The 25,127-nt window shown below is 35.5% G+C and overlaps 1 protein-coding gene across 8 annotated transcripts in view; it reads right to left on the bottom strand.

The window, feature by feature from the left end:
* The window catches only part of IKZF2 (IKAROS family zinc finger 2), a 154,447-nt gene that overhangs the window by 125,842 nt on the left and 3,478 nt on the right, over positions 1-25,127 (bottom strand). For all 8 annotated transcript variants that reach the window (XM_081813688.1, XM_081813685.1, XM_081813683.1 and 5 more), the window contains 2 exons: positions 24,901-24,949; positions 23,985-24,089 (listed from right to left, as the gene is read on the bottom strand). In XM_081813688.1, coding sequence (XP_081669814.1) covers positions 23,985-24,089; positions 24,901-24,934 — 139 coding nt within the window. In that variant the 5' untranslated portion in view covers positions 24,935-24,949. The remainder of the gene's footprint in view (positions 1-23,984; positions 24,090-24,900; positions 24,950-25,127) is intronic.

The raw sequence follows: 25,127 nt of genomic DNA, 5'->3' as shown, positions 1-25,127 counted from the left end.
CTGGGATCAAGCCCCGCATCGGGCTCCCTGCTCTGCGGGAAGTCTGCTTCTCCCTCTCCCACTCCCCCTGCTTGTGTTCCCTCTCTCGCTGTGTCTGTCAAATAAATAAATAAAATCTTAAAAAAAAAAAAAAGAATCTGTTTCTTGGTTTGCCTCTCTTCTCCCCCCACACCCCTATCCATGTTCATTTGTTTTGTTTCTTAAATTCCACATATGAGTGAAATCATATGGTATTTGTGTTTCTCTAACTTATTTTGCTTAGCATCATACTCTCTAACTCCATCTACGCCATTGCAAATGACAAGATTTCATTCTTTTTGATGGCTGAGTAATATTCCATTGTGTATGTGTGTGAGTGCCACTTCTTTATCCATTCTTCAGTTGATGGACATTTGGGTTCTTTCCATAATTTGGCTATTGTTAATAATGCTGCTATAACCATCAAGGTGCAAGTATTCCTTTGAATTAGTATTTTTGTATCCTCTGGGTAAATACCTAGTAGTGCAATTGCTGGATCATAGGGTAATTCTATTTTTTTTAAAGATTTTATTTATTTATTTGACAGAGAGAGACACAGTGAGAGAGGGAACACAAGCAGGGGAATGGGAGAGGGAGAAGGAGGCTTCCTGCTGAGCAGGGAGCCCGATGTGGGGCTCGATCCCAGGACTGTGGGATCATGACCCAAGTCGAAGGCAGATGCCTAACAACTGAGCCACACAAGCGTCCCAGGGTAATTCTATTTTTAACTTTTTGAGGAACATCCACACTGTTTTTCAGAGTGACTGCACCAGTTTGCATTCCCACCAACAGTGTTAAGAGGGTTCCCCTTTCTCTACATCCTCACCAACACCTTTTGTTTCCTGTGTTGTTAATTTTAGCCATTCTGACAGGTGTGAGGTAATATCTCATTGTACTTTTGATTTGTATTTCCCTGATGACGAAAGATGTTGAGCATCTTTTCACGTGTCTGTTGGCCATCTGTATGTCTTCTTTGGAAAAATGTCTATCCATGTTTTCTGCCCATTTTTTAACTGGATTATTTGTTTTTTGGGTGTTCAATTTTATAATTTCTTTATATATTTCGGATACTAACCCTTTATCAGATATGTCATTTGCAAGTAACTTCTCCCATTCCATAGATTGCCTTTTAGTTTTGTTGACTGTTTCCTACTTCTACTTGTTAGATACACACTCTTTCCTCCCAAAATAATTGCTGTTACATGGATAGCCAGGTTTCATCATATAACAAAATTTCCTTAACCTCTGAACTTTACTGAAGTGCTATGCTAAATACCTTGGATGGATTACTTATGTGATTTGCCAAGATGAACCAACCAGTGAAACAAAAGCTACATCTTCTGCTATAGAGTATTCAACATTCTGAAGTTTTTACTTAACATCAAATGATAGGCATTCTTCCATCAAATCTGCCTCAAAACATGGACCCCAAAATAAAACCTTTTCTCTTCCTTTCTCAAAGTTCTTAATAGAGCTTTTAATTATAATTTCTCCTGCATGCTAAAACAGAAATGAGCCTCGGGGACAAAAATTAGACACAGATATCCCCACCAACAAACATATGAAATAATGCTTATGTAAGCATAACTAAGAAATGTCAAATATCCCTACATACTATTTTCCCCCATCAGATTAACCAAAATCGATAAAATTCCATGTTTTCAAAGATGACAAAACAGAGACTCACAAGTTACTTGTAGTGTGAACTGGTAACCTTTTCAAAAGGCAATTTGACCATACTTTGTCCACAAAGATGATCACTGCACAGATTTTTTGACATTAGCAAATCTACAGCCAAATTATCCTAAAGATGTATGTAAAGGTAAATGTATGGACAAGGATATTCATAGTAACACTGTGTATGTAAGAGCAAAAACCTAGAAACAAACTAAATGTTCATCAGTGAAGGACTAGCTAAATAAATCACAGTGTATCCTCAGTGTCTAATAGAATTACATGCACTCAAGAACAAAGTGTTGATATAAAGAAAGAAACCCCTAAATGAAAAGTCAAGTCATAAATCAGTAGGCACAGTGTAATCCTACTTGTACTAAATGAAAAAATACATAGAGACATGGTGATCTATATTACAGCTGAACTACCACTATACTGGACATGCTAAAATGAATACACAAAAAAATTATGGAGAGACAATTCAGAAGTTGAGGACTAGGATTACCGAGGCAGTAGGGCCTTTACTTTTCATTTTATATCTTTCTCCACTGTTTTAATTTTACACTCTGTTCCTATATCACTTTTCTTTAGAATCTTTATGTAGAACTCTTCAGCCCCAGACCATGGCAGAATTTTGTAATACTGGCCACATCCCCTGTGGGATGAAGCTCACTACCCACACCCTATCATCCCCAGCACTATCATGCCCTAACACCAAAGTTCCAGTTCGGAACTTACATAATGGATGGTTTCAGAGCTGACATTTCCTCCACCACTTTTCTTCTTTCTTCACATCCTTATGTTATTTATGCTGATTTGAGTCTCTCTTTCTCTAAATATATGCTCTTCGGATAGCAGGGTCAATGTTGTCCCAATCCTTCCTTCCCCCAATAGCATCTAGCACACTGCTTAGCAGGTGCAAGTTAATAAATGTTAAACTTGGTTTTTATGAGAATATCATAGCTTCAAGGTTAAAATTTATTTTAAAAGGAAGAACCTACCACTTTCCTGATCACATAGATTTGGTAATAAATGACCTTCACATTACAGAAAGAAACACTGAGGTACTTTAAACATATAAATAATTTGCCATTAAACAACTAAGTAAAAGATGAAGACAGAAACAGTAAAGAGGTCTAAATAATTTTTTTTAATGTTAAGAAAATATACAGCCTTTCATTAGGATGAAAGGGGGCAAGAGAACACAAGCAAAGAAAAAGGAATCTGATTGAAGAAAAAATATTATAATAATGCCCTCATTTCCAATAGTGTCAACTATAATTTCAAAAAAAGGCGGGGAGTGGTTTCAGCTCTGGGTATACATTTATAACAGTGAGTAGGAACTACACATCAGAATGGAATGATTATTGATTTCTTAATGGATTACGGCTGCACAAATTTACACTCACCAAAAAACCATCAATCTTTGGGTAATAATTATAAACCTATCACAATGCATACGGCATTCTGACTGAATTGAAACTCACTGCTATCTGCCGGGAAATGACCAATTTTCTATTTCTCCTGCTCTAACCACAATACAGAATGGTGAGCAGCTACTTACATCAAATGCTATTATAGGACATAGTTTGTAACAGCCACAGTATGTATCATCTGTAAATTGCTATTAGAGAGGTAAACAATCAGGTCCTGGTGGACTTTTTTTTTCTTATTATTCATTAGCTATGAAAACTGTAAATAAAATGGGCATAAGGCAGTTACACTTGTCAAAGACCTACCATTACTAGCAAGTTGCAGAGAAGGGGTCAAGGGCAAACAGTACATTAGCTAAAGTCATGCTGTTCTGATTTTATATCCTAATTTTAAACCTCTCCCCAACTCTGCATCAGAGGCACTAAACCACTAAGCTACAGAGGTTAGGTCTCTTTCTAAACCCTAAATGTGTTCTCAGTGAATTGCATTTTTACTAAATGCCAAGTGGAACACCACTACAATTAAGATATTATTTTCCAAAAAGAAAACCCCACCATGTCAGTTCCACCCAGCAGTCTTTAATCATTGGATAATGATGTGATCCATTATTAATCAAGTTTCTAATTCTCATATTTTCCAGCTGTAGGGTTTAGATAACACCATTTCCTTCCAGATAGTTAATCCCATTCTGAACACCTTATTGATCTATATTATGCACATACAGCCAGAGAACGAAGGCAGTTAATCCAATCCAAATAAAGGTAATTTGGACTCAATAATATACTTGTTTCCATTTTCTCTTTAGATTCTAATCTATCATCAGAACTTTTGGGTAGATATATCAATTTTATTTTCTAAAAAATTATAACGTGATTCTTTCATTCAATTAACAACAACAACAAAAATGTATTTCCAAAGCATCCTAGGAACTAAAGAAATGAGATTTGATTGTTTTTATAAAGCATTCCCTTTCTTAAGTACTCAGAGACTATTAAATCACCATGATAATCAACCATAATAATTAAAATACTATTAAGTATAATATAAAATCAAATAGAAAAGCTAAATAAAGTTGCCATTATAAAATACATTTATGAAACACCACAACTGATTTATGAAACAGTGAAATTTACATGTCAAACTTTTTGGTTGTTTAATGGAAAGTATTCTAAATGCTATAACAATCAAGGGGTACCTGGGTGGCTCAGTGGGTTAAGCACCTGACTGTTGATTTCAGCTCAGGTCATGATCTTGGGGTTGTGAGATGGAGCCCCGTATTGGGCTCTGGGCTTAGTGGGGAGTCTGCTTAAGATTCTCTCTCTCCTTCTCCCTCTGTCCCTCTCCCCACTCATGTGTGCTCATGCTCTCTCTGTCTAAAATAAATAAATAATAAATATTGTAACAATCAGGTCAGAAAAATAAACATATTCTCTACAAGGCAAGAAATAACTTGAGTCTGAGTTGACATTCCTCAACTAGTATCTTAGGAACCATGTCTGATAAGTATAAAAACCATAATGAAATATTTACAATCTACAAACAGTAACAGTTAATTGTGCCAGAAAATTAGCTAAATGCTTTATGTAAGGTATTGCATTTATTTCTTAAAACCTTATGAAAGGTTTAACTTCTTAAGGTAAAATCTTAAAACCTATTATTTGTAGCTGAGGGAAATGAATGTAAAAATCCAAGGAATATTCCCAAGGTCACACAGTTGAAAAACAATCAAATATCAGCAATTCCTAAGGCTTAACTTTAAAGTAAGAAGCAGAGCCAGGAGTCAAACCCAAGTCTATGTAACTTGAAAGTCAGTACTCTTAACCACTTCCACTGGATCTCACCTCAAAATACAAGAACAGCTACACCCACAGACACTGCTATGTTCCAAGGCAGACAGTTACCCAATATTTGCTTTAAATGGAGTAAATAAACAAATGAATAAAAAGAAGAAATGAATGTCTTATGTAAGGCAAGGAACACCAAGCCAAAAGCCAGAAGACAAGGTTTTAAATCATTGTTCTACTATTCTCTCCCCAGGTGACCATGGGCCTAAATATACAGATTTCTAAAATACAGGCTTTAGAATGGATATCACAATATAAAATACTGTGTTTACTATACAGGTGTGTGTGTGCACACACACACACAAACACAGAATTCTATTTATGGAAGGCAACAGATAGGAATTCAGTTGGCCTTTGAGCCCACATATGTCATCTACTATGTTCCTGACTCTACTCTGGCTATGTGAATAACCTATACAAATGCTCCTCAAGTATGTGTTGGGAGAATAGACAAATAAATAAATTAGATAATTTCAGAGACTAGTAAATATAGCAAAGACAATAATGTCATAGAATGCCTGTGAGGGGCTTATTTACCTGGGGTGCTCAGGAAAAGCCTTTCCAAGGAGGCAACAGTTGAACTGAGAGAAGAAAAGAAGGAGGCTTTCATGCAAAGTTATGAAGGAAGAGTATTCCAAACAAAAAGAAGAGTAAGTACAAAGACCCTCAAAGGAACGAATTTGCCATGTCCAAGAAGAAAAACAGAAGGTATTTTGAAGGTTTAGTGAATGAAGAAGAGGGGCTCAGAGATGGAGGCAGGGGCCACAACCTTTAGAATCTTGTAGACTTCTGGGAAGGAATTTTAATTTTATTCTACTTTCAATAGAAAACTTCTGTATTTGAAGCAATGGATTGTTATAATCTGATTTAGGTTTTAGAAAGTCCAGCTCTGCCTATTTGGTAGATTAAGGGGAACAGAGGAGAAAGAATGGAAGCAGGAAGGCCAGATAAAAGTTTCTGCAGTATTTCAGGCTTAGGGAATTGGGAAATGATGGTAGCTCAGAGCAAAGTCGTCGAAGTGAACATGGTGAGAATTATGCACATTCAGGATGTATCTTAGATGTGGAGCCAATGTTTTCTGAGGCACTGGACTTTGAGTTTGAGAAAAGGAACAATACCAAATACAGACTTGAAAGTCAAAGCATCATCAGTATCCAAAGAAATAAACTGAGAGAGGAGGACCTGCAGATGGAGACATAAGGGCTGCTAATAGATGAAGGTGAGCACCAGATGTCTCCTGTTCACTAAGTAATTGGCAGCCACTGATTATGACCCTTCTAATGAAGCCATTCCTTCTCTATCTTTCTCTTAGAGGCAGTATATACTTCTCACATTTCTACCAAAAACTTCTAGCTTTTTTATTTCAACTAACTGGATCATTTCCTTTAACTCAATAGCCAGTAACCTAGAAAATCAAAACACATGATAAAAGTAGAAACTTGGAAATAAATACTAATTTCTAAGCCCAAGGTCTCATAGGCAGCAGAGAAGTAAAAACACAAAATTCAAAGTATGAGAGCATTTTAAAACAATAAAACGTTTATTATAAAGTGATAAACACAATTAACAGGCATCAGTCATCAGCATTGTACCCATCCAGATACATGATACTGAAAATATATAAACATCCAAAATATCCATGAACTCCACACTTGAAAAGGAAGCATTTGGAGGAGTGAAGTTTGCCACCATCCTGAAGAGACACCCAAGTAGGTAACAATGCTCATTAACTGATTAAAAACAAACTTGCTAGCAGCTAAAAATGTTTTACAGCAATTCAAATCCAACCACTCACAAAACAAAGAGAAAAAAAATGGCAAATAGAAAATCACAGATTGATTACCACCAAGGGTTCCTTTTCAGCATAAAAATGCAGATAACCTGTTATCATTAAATTGCTACTATATGAATACAAGCACTTTTCATTTTAGCTAGGATTAAGTACATTGTTTTCCTATATGTGCCAGTTAAATATAATGGGCTTAATTTACAGAACCTTATGTCAAGAGAACTACATTTCATGAGCTTCCAAATAATACACAATTTTGTTGTAACTTTAAAAAAAAAGAAAACTCAAAGGTAGAGAAGTAATAAAAAGATAAGATATTTTACAATGTAAATAAGGAGAAGACTTAGTATTCTCCAAGCTATTAAATATACTGCCTTAATTCTCGTAGCTATAGGAATGATTACTAACAAATGTTGGCGAAACTAGATAACCTCTGCTCATCTAAAATTACCTGGACACATTTAAACAGGATTTCATGAAAGGATTCAGATAAAAACTGGAAAAAAAAAAAAAGCTTTTGTAAAGGTTGTGTAACTGATCCTAGGTACTGTTCTGATCATCATCAACAAAGGTGATAATTAACACAGTTGCACTAAGAAAACTGAAGTCTGGCCTCACAATCTAGCATAAGCAGAACTGTGTACAGTTTTAAGGAAGAGTCATTTGATTTGTAAGTTTTTAAATGATCTTTGGGACAGAGCTACTGGATAAGAGTTCATTGAAACAACAGCAATATAATATCCCATTTTCACATGTGTCTAGTAAATGGGCATGCTTATGATTTGGAAGATCTTACTTAGATCACGAAGATTAGAAATCTTCAAAATAATAACAGCAATAATAACTTTAAAACTATAGACTTTCTAAATAATGCCAACAAATAACCAAAGTGTCTCGGACTGAATTTCAATTATATATATCTTTTAAAGTCTTTTATAAAAGCTCTCTATATTCTAGAGAGAGTGACATTGGCCTGAAAAGATGTATTTTTATGAAGCCATGTGAAACTTCTAAGTACTTGAAACTTTTAGTCCGAGGTAGTATTCTGCAGTATTGTATACTGTAGTATCTGCCTGAATGTGTGTTAAGAAAAAAAGAGTCTAAGCTAGTGCTAACGTTAGACCATTTATTTTAAAATTGCTTTGTTTTTTGTTTTTTTTTTAAAGATTTTATTTATTTATTTGAGAGAGAGAATGAGACAGAGAGCATGAGAGAGGGGAGGGTCAGAGGGAGAAGCAGACCCCCCGCTGAGCAGGGAGCCCGATGTGGGACTCGATCCCGGGACTCCAGGATCATGACCTGAGCTGAAGGCAGCCGCTTAATCGACTGAGCCACCCAGGCGCCCTGAAACTGCTTTGTGAGTAAAAAGACTAGCTGGGTGATTTCGCCTCTTGTATCCACAGCACACACATTGCTGAAGTGACCAATCCTGTAAGGGTCAATCTGAGTAATAACTTACAGGAAAAACTGAGATATGTCTCTAATGTATCCAGTCAGATAAGCAACACATATTAACCTCATAATGTATTTAAAAATTAACAGGCAACTTTCTTAGTTGAGAGACTACTATGTATAAGGCACTGTGCTAACTTCTATAGAAAAGAGTAACTAATATTTCTTGAATTACTTCTTGAAATGTGTTAGGCAGTATGATAGGAGCTTTAGCTAAAGTTATTTTATTAAATCCTCACAACAACCCCAAGAGACAAGCACCAACTTTCCCTTATTTATTTATTTATTTTAAGATTTTATTTATTTATTTGACAGAGAGAGACACAGCGAGAGAGGGAATACAAGCAGGGGGAGTGGGAGAGGGAGAAGCAGGCTTCCCGCCGAGCAGGGAGCCCGATGCGGGGCTCGATCCCAGGACCTGGAATCATGACCTGGGCTTAATGACTGAGCCACCCAGGCACCCCCCAACTTTCCCTTATTTACAAATGAGGAAGTGAAGGCTAATACACAACACAGCCAATATAAATCCAAGCCTGTTCATCTCTGTCTGCTATCCTTGGGCTGCAGAAATTATGTCATTTCCCCTACCCTCAAGGAGATTCCAGTCACACAGGGGAGATAAGATGAACACAAGTAAGGGAGTCCTGGTAAAACAAGATAGGAAGTGATAAAGCCTTCCTTGTTTTTAAAGAAGAAATTACTCCTAGATAAAAAGGGTCATTTGGTTTGAAAGAGTGATTGCACTGTCACCATGCTAATAGTAACCCTGACCCAAGAAAAGTTAAACTTGGACATGAAAAGCAAATTGTGTATCTTTAAATGATCTCATTGGGATTTACAAAGATTTTTGCACCTTTTAACCAAATGACCTATGAGTAGTCTGTTTATACATATTCCGCTATAAAATCCTTTAAAAAGAATATCTACTTTTCTCCTTGATTGCTCACAGGATAAAAGGGGGAAAAAATGGACATTACCAGGGTCTGATACATAGTTGAGAATTCCAGATATACAACAGAGCAATGTATTCTGACGTAGGACATACGGCACCATGAGTATGGAATTCACGAAATTGCAGAACCATACTGGGAATTCACCAACACATCTAGTAAACAAGTGAACAAGTCCCTGCTAAAAGATCACTCTGGGCCAGGTCAAGAGGGAGACACACCCTCCAGTCAAGTCCTGCCATGAACACACCTTCCGAACTGCCATCCTCAAATGAAATGCATTACTACTGGATAATTACCATTTCAATTATATCCCTCACAAACAGAGCAGGTTTATTTGTGATTCGCTTTAATTAGGTAATTTTAGTTTCATTTCTTTAGTAACTGATTTGAATACAACAGAATTAATAATTGCCTCATATCTGCACACACATTTCTTTTCAAACAAGGACTATCTGACAGCACTCAGACAGATGAAGAACAAAAATATCTAGTCAATGATGCAGATATCTTGTGTTTTATTGGCAATGCTTTTCACTCCTTTTTTTTTTTTACTATTACTACAATTGTTGGTTAAAAGCAGTCTCACAGCATGTCCTTCCTAGAAGACTATTTAATATAACATGTTTGTGGGATCTATTTCTCAGTTACTTGATTCAAGTTTTGTCTTATACTCTTTTTATCTAACAATAAAATAATAGCTACCATTCTGGTTTACTTACCACGTGCCAGTCACCATTCTGGAGACTTTATGTATATTCTTTCCAAAGCTCACCACTCCTCTGACAAGGCAGATATTAATGTCCCTGTTTTACAAACTGAGATGCTAAGAGATGAACTATCCGGCTAGGGGGTCACAGATTTGACATATAATACCAGGGCTCACTTTTTTATACTATGGAGGAAGGGGAAGGGGAAAACTTATTCAATCCTGTAATTTTTAAAAAAATATATCCTTACTATTTTCTAGTGACAAATAAAATGCTTAAGTACTGCCAGGAAGAATAAAGTCCTCAGGGACTGCTTAAATAAATATTTAAGCTCAACTTTTAATGAGCACTTTGTATGTTAGATGTGAAAGTATTTCAAATAGCGTGAAGTGTCTTAAAAATAAAATGTTACTTAGGCTTAAATAATAGGCTTAAAAACAGTTTGTTTTCTTAAGCAATTTAAACATATACCCTGATCTTGTTTTTATTATTTATGGGCTTAGCAAACCTTTCATTCAACCATAATACACATGTAAACTTCATCTCATGTCTGATAAATTTTTACTGCAGTATTATCACAAGGTTAATTTTAGAAGAGTGTTCCAGTGGGTAAAAGCCAACCTGGGAATTCTAAATCTCTGACAGAGTATGATCTTAAGAAAGTCTTTTAAAACACTCAGTGCTTGTGTCTTAGTTACTTCAGGGGGAAAATGGAAAAACAACAGATCAGAGAACAAAAACTGGATGCAAAACCCCATCTCATCTGCTCAGTATCAAGTTCCTTCTTCATTGCCACCTCCCAAGAGGAAAAAGAAAGAAAGAAAGAAAGAAAGAAAGAAAGAAAGAAAGAAAGAAAGAAAGAAAGAAAGGAAGGAAGGAAGAAAGGAAGAAAGAGCAGAGAAAGTTCTTACTGTTTCTGTCAGGACTATAGCTTTCCCTAACTCCCTAATCCCTTTCCCACTGAAGTGAAGTAAAAAGGCAGCTGAGGGACAAGACCAAAGTTTACTGCATTGGTGATAATTCAGAAATACAACCAGTTAAGGTATCTCTCACACACAGTATATTACACAGTCACTTTTGCAAAAGAGAAAAGGAATAGATTAGTACAAAGTGGGGCCATCAGTAATGCCCCTGTTTATGACAGCAAGCAATCTATTCTAGGTTCTACCAACCTCTATACTGCTCCCATCGGCCCATCTTTCTAGATGAAACCCGTAGTACTCCAGTTCTTCTAACTAGTCCACCCCCATCGTCTACTCTCTGGCTTTCAGATATGTGAAGAAGTAAACTTCTTTCTACTGAATCTCAGTATTTATCACCAGAAACCATTCTAATCTTATTGCCACATCCCTCATCATTCAAACACGTGGCTTCTTTAATTAGCTTATAAATTCAGATCTTTATACTTTCTGAAGGAAGCAAAAAGGAGGGAAAGATCCTTTTTTTCATTTGCCCTATTCCTCTCTGGTGGATCTAGGAACTCTAGTGGGTTCTGTGCCTTGCCCCTCACTCCTGCATTCACCATTTTTATTTTCTTTCTTCTTGAACTAGCTCTCTTTTGTGTTCCCTTACACTTCACACCTCTGTTCTTCCCATTCATATGCCTCAAGTTATTTTCACAGGTCCTACTCCCATTAGCAACAAACCACAGTTGTCTTGCTAAAAACGGTATATCCTTAAAAGATTTAATGTAAACATTAGCAACACTCAGTGGAGTTTTAAATTGATGAACATGAAAAAGAGACTAAAGCGCTTTTTAAAGTAATCTTGATTATCATATACAGGGTACAAGCTTTAACTCACTCTCCTCAGATTTATTTTGGTATCATAATGCTATGTCTCCTTACCACTGCCAGAAGTACACTGATATGAACACTATTTACAGCATCTCCTGCTATGAATGAATATCACTCATAAAAAAATGCACTTTATTAGAGCAATTAATTCCACTGTATTATAGCAGTTAATACCCTCTATCCAGACTAAATCTAAAATAATATTCAAAGAGCCTATAGACACCATTTGTATACCAGAATACCCCTGGCTTCAGTATTTATCATTAATGGCAGTAATCCATTTTCATGACTCTATAACATCACTGAAATTTCAAGGATAAACCCATGAGATCAGAGCTATGACTAGCTCTTTTACAGAAAAGCTTCAGACTTTATTTTTTTGAGAAGACATCTGACTGAATTAGGGTGTTTTGTTTTGTTTTGAATTACACAAGTAAAAGACCTTTTGGGAAAGATCCAAACAATACAGAACTATTTGGGATAAATGATAAAATGTTCTGTTTACCCTCCCATACTCCAACATGAACTCTATCAATAGTGTGATATTTCTTTCGTATTCCTTATTCTTTGCATTCACACATATGCACATACACAAGTGCGCACACAAGGGCACATATGTTTTTAAAAGACATATGGCACTTTCTTGTACATAGAGTTGTATGAAAGCAATTGTTTAGTTAACTGAAGCTTCTCTGATTTGCTGAAAAAATACTCTCTTCAAATTTGTTTCCAGCTATTGTACTCAAACTGTGAGACCAACTAAAGCTACACAAATTCATCAAAAATTTTATGCAAATAGCCTTACTATAATAATAATTTTGTAAAACGAATTCACTTCAAATTGTGGGGGTTTTTTTCTTGGGGGGGACAGAAGGGTGTTTCTTTTTTGTTTTTGTTTCCAAAAAACTGAATCCAAAAATTGTCATTAGGTCATTAATGTGCCATAGTTCAGACAGATGGTGGTGTGTAATTCATATTTCGAGAATTTAAAAACAGCAGACTCACAGAAAATATCTTTCTTTTTCTAGTTTTCAGTTATGTCCAAACAAAATCTATTCCTGCTTTCAAATATTTTGTGAACATTCAGCACTACAATAGAATTCATTTCATATTTCAAAACACTATATTAGAATCAGTGTTTTTCAAGTGTTTGACTTTTAAAGCAATACCTAAAAATGACTACATATTACTTGTTACAGTGTTTATTTTTTAAACAACAAGGATCTTTATGAAAATGACCATGACAGAAAATATTTCATATAGTTGTAGAAGAAATGACACCTCTTTAGAACTCAACCAGAAATTCTTAAAGTTAATTCAATGGAAGTAGAGCAATGTAGCACCTTAGCACTTCAAAATATGACCAAGCCCTGCATACTGATATCTTAGTAAGAAGAAAGTAGAGTTGACACAGCCAGGTGTAATAAGAACTATAACTTCCATGATAATAAGAGAGCAATGACAAAAATGTCAAAGGTGTAGACACCCAGAATGTTAATTTATTAGAACGTGACTTTACACTGATTAATTATATGCTCCTCAAAATATCTGGAGTGCATAAGAAAAGTTAATTGAAGCATTTCATTTTGTACATGCTACTAAAATTAGTTTTAAATAGGTGATAGAGAACTGATTTCAAAATTGTAAGTATGTGGAATTCAATCTGTAAATTCTAAATGTGCTACCTAAAGATAATAGTAACGAAGATGATGATAGTGACCACAAAATATTCATGGAAACACTGACATTCACTTGATTCCACTGAACATGACTGTATAGAAAATCAGAAAACTTAAAACCTGTTTAGAATCTCAGAAATCATCTTTTGGGGGCTGATTTGAAAATTACAAAATCTTTTTTAGAGTGAGGCATGGTTAAAAACAACACATATCCAAACAGAGAAAATCACAACTAAGTTAGGATTTCAGAATTATTTCAATATCTAAAAACTTAAGTTTTCAAATTTCCTCAAATAGGTCGGAAACACCTTATTTAAATACATACATGCAATACAATCATATTTCCTTAATTCAACAAATAATTACTAGGCGCTGAAGAGATAGGGCATAGTCTTTTTCCTCAAAGATTCACATCTGGAAAATCTCCTGATTAGCCTCTTTTTAATCAATGTGTGGCCCCAAAATAAAGCTGTATGGGATGGGGGGAGGGAGAGGGAAAGAGAGAATCTTAAGCCAGTGCAGAGTCCGAGCCCAAGGTAGGGCTCAATCTCATGACCCTGAGATCATGACCTGAGCCAAAATCAAGAGTTGGATGCTTAACCAACTGAGCCACCCAGGTGCCCCCACAAATATACTTAAATTCACATTCAGTAATTAAAATGACCTTCTTTATTAACTAAACTAAAATACTATAATCTTCTATAAAATCTCATTTGCTATCGTCAGACTACTTCAATGATTTCATGAAACTGATGTAGTGTTTGTTCCTCTTGGTCTATAACGAGGAGCACTTCTAGATCCCCAGCTAACTTAAGGTATTTTTCTTGGGTACCAGTGCTATTTCCCATCTTCATTTCAAACTGATTTTAAGACCTCTTAAATTGCTAACCCTATCACCTATCAACATTTCTTTGAATACCATTTCTTATGGTAACAGTAGTTGGGGTATCCTTATAGGCATTACAAGGTTGATAGGGTTAGGTTATAAAATCAACAATTAGCAAATCTAAAGCAGGAATGTAAAATAACACTAAAGAAAATGAGTCGATCCTAGGCCAGGAAAATTGGCTGTAACCTGATTGTATGTATTAATATAAGTTAAAGACTGAATCTGTAGGATTTAACCTCCAAGGGAAAAAGAAATGACTCCCAGAAGTATTTTGGCTGCACATATATCTACGGAATCTAAATCCATGTCCATTCAGGGGAGAAGGAATTAGACAAAGGACTTAACCATAATGATACAAATGGCAATGATATCTCTATTGTGATGCTGAATATATTAGGCTTTCTTAGTGTGATGCCACTAAACATTTGAATTATATAACGAACTCCTTTTGTTCAGATCCTTTGCTCACCAAGTGACCTTTGCTGATCACCCAAAATGATCTCAAGCCAACTGGAGTGATCCAGATTCTCTATTAGTTGGTTGGGGTTTTTTGTTTTTATTTATTTATTTATTTATTTATTTATTTATTTATTTACTTATTAAGATTTATTTATTTGACAGAGAGAGAGAGATAGCGAGAGAGGGAACACAAGCAGGGGGAGTGGGAGAGGGAGAAGCAGGCTTCCCGCGGAGCAGGTAGCCAGATGCAGGGCTCGATCCCAGGTCCCTGGGATCATGACCTGAGCTGAAGGCAGACGCTTAACGACTGAGCCACCCAGGCGACCCTGTTTTATTTTTAATCAAGGTATAGACATAAATTGGCCTTCTGATTTTAAATACCAATTTGTAAACTTGTTTAATGTAAGTCAATCCTGAGATATGAGATATGGATCCGCTCTAAGTGTGTTGCTAATCAAGTTTCAGAACTTGCAAGGCTTATGGCCAAATCCTACGTTATAAAAATTTTTTTTTAATTTTTTAAAAGATTTTATTTAATTATCTGAAAGAGAGAGAGCACAAGCAGGGGGAGCAGCAGAGGGAGAGGGAGAAGGAGACTCCTCGCTGAGCAGGGAACGGGACGTGGGGCTCCATCCCAGGACATGACCTGGGCCGAAAGCAGACACTTAACTGATTAACTGACTGAGCCAACCAGGCGCCCCTATAAAAAATTTTCTTGGGGAAATGTTATCCTTTGGGAAGCTATCTTAGAAGCTTGTTGCATTTTTCTCTCTGTTTCATTGTACATCTTCAAATTTATACACTTTTGAACACCTCTTGGTGGTAAAAGGTGAGAAGCAATTATTCATCTATAATGGATATAATTCATGGTAAGTGTTCCACACCTTTTTGCTTCTAAATGTAATAGATTAATATCTCAAATAATATATGGATTCATTTGGACCCTGAAAGACAACATCTCTCTCTACAAAAACCCTAACATATTTTTTGTGCCCCAGCATCAGCAGTGCATCACACAAAGTAACTCCTTAATAAATGTTTACTGGATCAATGATTGAAAGATGAAAAATATCTCTCTAGAGAGTTCTGAATCTCCATATACAGGAAATCTCAGATGAAGTATTTCTATCATTAACATTCATTTGGAATTCTATGGTGTCTTGGGTAATCAGCACTTACATTTTTAAGATGGAGCTCTGAAATAGGTATTTTGAAATTAATAAATATATTAATTAGGATGTTTTTTAAATCATACTATATCACACTCTAGGTAATTTTACCCCAACAGGTACAATATTATAAACTTTAAAAAAAATTAAGTAGGGACTAAATCATTTTCAAATAATATATATCATGTATGTATATTTATCCTAAAGTTTTCAAAAAAGCTCTGGACAAAAGTATTAAGTATCTTGGCTATTAATGTGGCAGAACTGGCCAGCATGTAAATAACAAATCATTCCTTGGGGCACCTGGGTGGCTCAGTCGTTAAGTGTCTGCCTTCAGCTCAGGTCATGATCCCAGGGTCCTGGGATCGAGCCACATCGGGCTCCCTGCTCTGCAGGGAGCTGGCTCCTACTTCTCCTCCCGCTCTCTCACTGTCTCTCCTTCTCTCTCTCTCAAATAAACAAATCATTCCTCATATATTTTAAATTATGTATTTATAAAGAAATAGGTGTAAAGTAAAGACAAATCATTATAGTAGAATCACTGGAGCATATGGTATACATTAGCTTTATGTTTTTTTAAAATAAATAACCATAAAAGTTAAGATATTAAATATGCCACAAAAAGTTAAAGAGAAGGGCTGGTATATTTTGTTCAAAATTTGGTAAGTCAATCATATCAACTAATCCAACTTCTGAGACTAGCATAAAAGGACTCCATTAAGCAGAGGGAGGTCACTAAAACCTGTACTCATGCATTTCAATACAGAATTTTGATTTAATCAGGTAACAAGGAAAATAAAGTCACTGATCAAATGCTGGGACTTACTTATGGAAGAATTTTTTAGAAATACTAAACTATTGTTAAAGACAGTAGCAAAGTAACCAAATCACAACCTACCTAATAAGATGTCACTAATTAGGAAAATTCACACTCTAGTCTAATCTGTCCATAAGCCTGATTGCTATCTTCTCCCATATCCTACAGGTGATCCAAACTCTCTGGATCCAGAATCAAGCCAAAGTAAATCTTTTCCTAGAAACCTCTCCAATATTTCCTATCCTCCCTGATGGAACCTACTGCCATTTTATCCAATAATCTAGGGATCATCATCATGAACTTCCTTTTCTCCTTAACCCTACTATCCAAGTCCTATCCACTTTGAGCTATGAAATATTTCCCAAATCCTTCTCTTCCTTTTTTATCCCCATTACCACTAGCTCTCACAACTTCTCACTCAACCATTGTAGTAGCTGTTAAAAATACTCCTGCCTCTAGACAGGTTCCCATCCACAATCCTTTTCCCCCACAGTACAGCCAGTGTGATCCCATGACCATCAAAAGACAGAAGTCATCTGCTTTGTTAAATCCCTTGGCTTCCTTGAAAATGAAATCCAAGTTTTCTCCTATATGAGATATTCCATTATCTTGCCCTGACTAAATGGTCCAGAGTCATCTCTGGACTCAAATCCTAGGCACCAACCTCACACTCTAGAAATACCAACCTGCTTTTATTCCACAGAACATATGTTATGTCCCAGCTCCCATTATGGATGCATCCTTTATACTGAAAAAGCCTTCCACTTCTCTCCTAAATCCTATTCCTTCAATAAGTTTCAGCTCAAGCAGCCTCTCCCTCTAGGAAGATTTCCTGAACTAGTACCACTGTTCACTCCCCATAATAATCAGAACACTAAACATACCATAGTATAATGCCCTGCTTAAATGTCTTTCAAACTAGAGCATGAGCTCCTGGAGGATGGTGTACTATTCACCTTTGGATTTGCCTTGCAGTGCCTGACACATTAAAGGTAGCCCATAAATTTGCTGAATTAATCAATTAAAATGATACAGCAACATGGCAAACAGCTAGAAGTGATAATTATATATGTTATGCTTACTTCAAATTTAAAACAAATAAATTACCCCAAAATGTACAATTAGCAACAATCAGGCCTACAATGTGATTAGCTATCATCAAGTAAGAATTTATGGTACTACCAGAAGCATCAAGTGAGATGAAATTTTAGATGCAGACCTTCTAAGAAAGAATTGATTATAGATATGAATAGGTTTATCTATAAAGGGAACTTTTTCTTTTACCATTCTTAACGAGTGGTATCTTTGGAGCACCAAGGTAAGCAATGATTTTCTTTACATACAACCAAAAACACAAAAGTACACTCAGGAACACTGAAACCCAATAAAAGAATTTCTAACATATAGACAAATTCTACTTCTTTGTTAACCAAAATCTTCATAGGTGTTAAATAACAGAAAGGCTTTTCTTTAATTTTTACTTTAAATTATTAGAAATCCCTATCTCTGTTCCACATAGTAAAAAGGAAAGAGCAAAAGACCTGAATTTCAAATAGAAATGGATTTGAAAACAAACTCTTTTTATTATGAGTCACTGATCGATGATAAAGTGACTTGGCTGCTCTGAGGGTCAGCAGCAGTGATTCTTTATTGGATCTAAGCAAGCACCAGGAACTGTGCTAAGTATTTTGTGTACATTACTTCATTTAAACCTCACAGCAGTCCACTGAAGTAGGTATAGCTTATCCCTATTCTACAGATAAGGAAACTGGAGCTCAGAGACATGAAGTAACATGCCTAAGGTCACACAGCAAGTTGATGGCAAAGCAGGAATTCTAACACAGGCATGTATAACTCCAAAGCCGATCTTTTTAACCACTTACTCTCTGTTGCTTCTGTGCCTCAGTTTTCTGTATTATAAAATGGAGTATGGACTCCATGCTCAGCTTGGAGTCCGCTTGGGGTTCTCTATCTCCCTCTCCCTCTGTTCCTCTCCCCACTCTCTTGCGCTCCCCTTCTCTCTCTCAAATAAAATGAATGAATGAATGAATAAATAAATAAATAAATAAATAAATAAAATCTTTAAAAAAAATGGAATAACTACTTCCCTCACAGAGCTATTATGGAGACTAAGTGAAATAATATGGATGCGGGGCGCCTGGGTGGCTCAGTTGGTTAGGCGACTGCCTTCGGCTCAGGTCATGATCCTGGAATCCCAGGATCAAGTCCCGCATCGGGCTCCCTGTTCGGCAGGGAGTCTGCTTCTCCCTCTGACCCTCCTCCCTCTCATGCTCTCTGTCTCTCATTCTCTCTCTCTCAAATAAATAAATAAAATCTTTAAAAACAAAAATAGAAGTAGTAAAAAAAAAAAAAAAGAAATAATATGGATGCATCTAGCATAGTGCTGGATTTCCTATACATGCTCAATAAATCATGTCCCCCATCCTTTTCTCACTCCAGGGCTGATTAAACATTTATAATAAGGAATATATAGTTCCTAAATACTCCTTACCTCTTTCAAAGCATAGATATTCTGAGTCTTGATTAATTCCAAAAGGAAAATATTACCAGATCAATAAATATATTTGACCTAAACAGATATAAAGGAAAAAAAAAATCAAAGAAAAACAACACATTCTACCAATTTTATGACTGTGGCCCTGCTATTGATCTTTCAGAACATGATAAGATCAAAATATATCAATATTTAAAGTTAGGAGAAAAAAGCATGGGACCCAGAGATCTCAATTCATTACAGCTTGAAGGAAGACTCCCAAAAGAACCTAACCAATCACGTTACATTAAAAAAAAATGTACTTCCAGTGGGGAAGACAGATTTGGATAAAGACAGAGGCAATAAGGATAACACTCTACAACAGTAAGTTGCCTTGTTTGTTGAAGACAGGCCTTTATTCTTACTCTAAAAATGCCAGGAGGGGGAAATGAGGGGCAAAGAAAACTATAGAGCAATTCTGCTGTTAATTCCTGCACATACATACTTCCTTTGTAGTTTCTTTTTTTTTTTTCCTTTTGGTTCATAACCATGACACTTACCTTTGATAGGTGTAAAGAAGTCAAATCAAGCTTTTCTCTTAATTTCCCAATAAGTAAAAACTAAATGTATGTTGGGTATACACATAAGCCTAAGTACAATTCAAAACATAGTGAGTTTTTATATCAGTCCATCTGGTGTTATATAAGGGTGTATCCCATGGAAATCCAACCAAGGGTGACTGCCAAACTAAGCTACAGAAGACAATTCAGAAGGCTGGTGAGTCCCATAGTATAAACGATATTTTTAAAAGTGCATGAGAGCATCTGCTTAACAAGATTATCTGCTATCACTCCACCCTCATAATAACCCTCCTCTACCTCTGTAATACAGTTTTGCACTACCACATGGGTCAGTATTGGACATGAAAGGCACCCTGAGACAATGATATTATAGAGACATATCAGTTAAAATGATCTAACTAAACCACAAGGTAATATCACAGTTTTATGCCCCAATCCTGACAACTCCATCCTTCTGTTAAGGGACCTAAAATGCCAACCGATTTCTTTAGACCTCCATTTCTACATAAGAAAAATGGAAATCATAATATACTTCTGCTTCACTATGCTCTAAAAATGGAAACTCACTAAGGAAAAAAAATGAATGTGAAGCACTCTGAAAAGAATAAACTAGATTCCCTGACCTGATTATTGGTCAGAGTCCTGTAAAACTAGAATTACTACTTCTTCCAATTCCATACATGCCACCTGGCCATCAAACTGGCTGGTAAATAGTATTGACTGCAAAGTTGATCTATGTAAAAAGTTTTAAAGTAATAGAAACAAAATCTGTGTCACAATGTATCTTCATCCCATTAACTATCTCCAAGGAAAATTTACTCATTGGCATTAGAAAAAAGCATTAGAAAAGAAGATAAAGATTAATTTTGAATTTTTGAACCTTAATTTCTTAAAATAGTAAGCAGCATGTATAGATAGAACAGTTTGAAACTGATACTGAAGCCACCACACAAGAACTGGAATTGAGCTAACCTAGAAACAGAAGGAATCATCATAAAGTAAGTCTCATCTGATGGGCCAAAATACAATATGGATTATTTTTATATTGTTCTGTCTGAGTTGTCTGTCTCAGATTCTTAACTTCCAGAGTCTATTTTTAAAATCACTTAACACTGTGTATTTCCAGTAGCCATCAAGGCATATACTGTCATCCCTGACACCGAAGACTGTCAGCAGACTCAAGATGTAGAGTAATGATCTCAGGCAACAATGCCCATCTTCTTATCAAAGAGATCTTATTCCATAAGAAAAAGTCTAAAGTTTTCTATGAAAATTCATGCTAAAACATAGGAAATAGTTACTGTAAAATGTTAAGATCGGCATTACCCTTTACTTTTTAAGATTTTTACCTTACATGCTAAATTTTAAAACCAAAAGCTGTCAGACATTAAAACATTTTTTAGTTTCTCCCCCAAGTCGCCGATGCTCTTTTCTAGCACTGTCAAATAATGATAGCTGCTGTCATTATTTTTTATACAATAGCTGGCAGCAAGTTGTACAGACACCCTTCATCTGAGAATAGTCATCAAATAACCTAAAAAAATGACTAGGACCTTGTGGTAAAACTGACTCCTTTCCTAAAACCAAAATAAGGGGGCTATCACAGGTTATTGATATTTTACTGCCAGAATGTTACTTTATTAAAAAAAAAATCAAAGGTTTTAATTCCTTTATTTTTTTTCTAAACTGTTTTAAAATAACTTTCTCCCTCTTAGACATACAGTCCTGTCCTCTCCTTGCTGCTCCTGGAGGCTATCTTACTCTATCATAAAGGTGTTCCCATTTACTTTTGGCTTGAATACTTTCAATCAAAATTGCAATTCTGTTTTTGGACGCAACAGCCCTTCAGGAAGTGTATTTGGAGATATAAAAAAAATTGCAGAAAATAAATAAGCTATTTTCATTTGATAAAGTTCAACAATGCATTTAAATGGATTTAGGAAAACCAATCATCTCAGACACAAGTGATATGACAGCCCCCCGCCCCCACCGCAAATAATTCCAAGTTACAGAGAAATATCTGAGTGACCAATTTTAGGTCTCTTGTTCTAAGTAAGAAACAAGGGTTCCTCTTTAGCACTATTTGCTTGGGCAATCTAAAATGCTGATATTCTCCTAGATCTAACAGAAAGGAAAAATGGGTATCTTGTCCATCTAACACCGAAGTGGGTAACCTAGATACTGTAAAGAGAGGCTACATAAAGGATGCAACAGACAGCTCTGAAGTGAGAGCCAAATATTTCACCTGCAACTCTTCGGAAAAGAACACGAAAACACATGCAGCTTAGCCAAAAACCGTATTAACATGGAATTGCCACAGGCTAGTAAGTTTGGGGGAAAAACAAAACAAAACAAAACTCTACCAAACATAATTTTACTGTTGTTGGTTGGGTGAGAAAAGCTCAAATGTGAAAAGCACAGCTCATATTTGTTCAAATTGATCATGCCCACACTCTGCGATGTTTACTTAAAATAAATGGGTGAACTGCTTTTTTGAAGACTACTTGCAAACCAGAATCAAATTCACAAGTAAAGGAGCCAACTAACAAGCATTTTCCTGCTGATATCCTAGTGATGGCTAGGGAATGATAGCTAAAAGTCTATGATTATTCAAAGTTTCTGAAGTTTCCAAAGCCGATAACTAAATATTAAGCTAAGAGAAATTTTCCTATCAATCTATCTTTACCCTTTAGGAAATGAAACAAAAATTATCAGAGAAATAAAAATCTATTCTATCAAGGAACTAGTAACATTAAATGTTAAAATATAAAAATTATACTGCCTACACTGCAGAAGTAGTATAACTTTTGTCAAATTACAGCCAACTAGCCAAAAAATAAATTAATGTTACAAGATCCATCATAAAAGATTAACACTATAATTTAATATACATTCAGTCACTCACTATTAATTTTTCTTTCTATGTGATAAAGGAATTTCAACGACTGCTTCCAGAATGAAATCTCCTGGGAAATACTTCCCATTAATAAAAAGAAAACTTTTACATAAGAAAATTCATATAGTTCAATCAAAATTTCAAGTCAAAGCTAGAATCACTTAAAGTTAATGAACTACAAAATGTATTCAATAATACTTTATATACTTTTGCTCGTACTTCAGAAGTCTTTACTATTTACAAAGCTAGTAGCTTTATAATAAGCTCAAGTTTTGAGAACTATAAGAGGGAACTGGAAAGAAGATTTGTTCTCTCTGGATAATCAGAATTAACTTGAGAATATGTTCATAGTTTAGAAGCTGATTCAGTTTCCTTTACTTATTAAATCTTTGTTTAAAAAAAGGAAAGAAATTGCCTTTCCTTCACATATCACCCAAAGAGAAGACATTTAAATTAAGTTATATTTCCATATAAGTCAGATGTCCTTTCTACGCAAGAATATAACACATACAAAAGTATAAGGGAAACACAAGATTTCAAATTACGTTGAGGAAGAGTAACACAGCATTTGCACTTAATAACTAAACATTATAATTAAGAGAAAACAAACCATATTCTTAATGAAGTACTTGGTCTTCTGTCACGGACAGCATGTAAGTTGCTCTTTTATTACATAGAAACAATGTTTACTACATCAATGAATGACTATCAAAAATAGTAGCCAAAACCTGTCTATTCCTGCAAGTTCAAAACATCCTTCCTAATTTCCACAGTTCTTCTCTGGACAGTCTAAAACAAAACGCTTTCACTTTGTTAGAGAAATGGATTTAAATCGGGTCCATAAATTTTCAATTACACTTCACTTGCAACACTTTGGAGGAGAAACTTGCACATAGTTAAAAAAAAAAAAAAAAGTAACACTGCAATTCTACCACTGATGGATTAGTTTTGTACCAAGGCAATATAAAATTATTTCATTTTTTTTCCTGTGACGAGTCCTTTGGAAGTGACTTGTTTCCATATTCTTTTATCTAACAGCAACAAATCTAGTCATAAACCTGGCAAGTCAAAACAATAACCAGCAAAGTCTAACATTTCTTACCTGATACAGGTAAGCACCAGCTCCCAAATGCCACCTTGGGATAGGTCAGACTAGTAAGCAGGCTCATGTTTTATGATACTAGAATGAACGGGGATAAATCTGTGTTGTTCTTTCTTTAGCAAAATCTATAGCAGCAGCTACACCACAATGTGAGAGGACCCCAAAGACCTAACAAATTCAAGTGTGTCGCTAGAGAAATAGGAAAAAAAAAGTCATAAAATGAAGACTTACTGCTTGTCATGTGACCTGGTGAGGCGTGCTGTCCATTGGGTGTGCTTGAGGTGAGGTCAATTGCCATACTGGAGTGCTCCCTTTCAGGTGAAAGCTCATTGTCACCTGCTTTCACAAAATAAAATCTTTTGGTCTCTGTTCATTGTCACATAAAATCTAATTACCAACTTTGCTTCATATGTGCAGAGGCATGCATAGCCTTGAAATTTTAATGTAATACATTTTTTACCTTAAAAGAAACTATAAGGAACTATGATTTAGAAATATATAGCAAATGAATGAAATGATAAGCCACGACCAGCCCACAAAAAAAAAATTACAAAATTTGATTATCACAATAATCTTAACTGTAAAATAAGGGCAATTGGAATAGTTATTTCTAAAGTGTTTTTCTGTTGAAAAAATAAGTTTTCTTTTAACATCTAATTTAACCATCAAGCATAGAGTATTTATAATGAGCATTTTCCAAAATGCTGACTATCAGAGAGTTGGATGTTTAAAAGGAAAGTTGGCTAAAAAAAAGGTCAACTTAAGGAGCTTTCACATTATGTGTCAGAAAAATTAGGTTACAGAGTAGTAAATATTTAGTACATGCCGTATCGGTAGACATATATGTAACCTGACTTATTCTAAACTTAGAGTGAAGTAAACGAAAAAACTCCAGTGCAAAAGTGTTGATCTGCTAAGCCACTTACTACTGACGAACATACTATCATTAATAGAGTAGGTATATTCCTATATTTCCTTCGTTTTGCTTCTGTGCTAGTATTTTCTCAAACTCATTTAAAGGTGAAATTGTGAACAAACAAAATTAGAGTATAGAATTCTTGATGAGAACATAATTCAGAAAATACAATACAGGTAACACAAACGTAATTTTATTACCAATAACAAATTAATGGAAATGAATACTTACACGTCATATAGCCATCAATAGCCTCTGTTTCCATAGTCAAAGTGCAGTGCTGCAATACAAAAGATGATACCCTTAACACAATGATTCCTTTCAGTATCTTCCATTAAATGCTTAACTTATTTGAAGCTCCAAGCGGTTAGCCCATGTTGCTGCTCCTGCAACCTGGGCCCAAGAAACATACTAGAGTGTACTGTATGTGCTCATTTGCAAGTCACTGAACTCTTTCG

This window comes from Leptonychotes weddellii, chromosome 3 (genome assembly GCF_054177405.1).
Source record: "Leptonychotes weddellii isolate Sample4059 chromosome 3, ASM5417740v2, whole genome shotgun sequence".
NCBI classification, from domain to species: Eukaryota; Metazoa; Chordata; class Mammalia; order Carnivora; family Phocidae; genus Leptonychotes; species Leptonychotes weddellii.
This window is presented reverse-complemented; position numbering and strand designations above follow the sequence as displayed.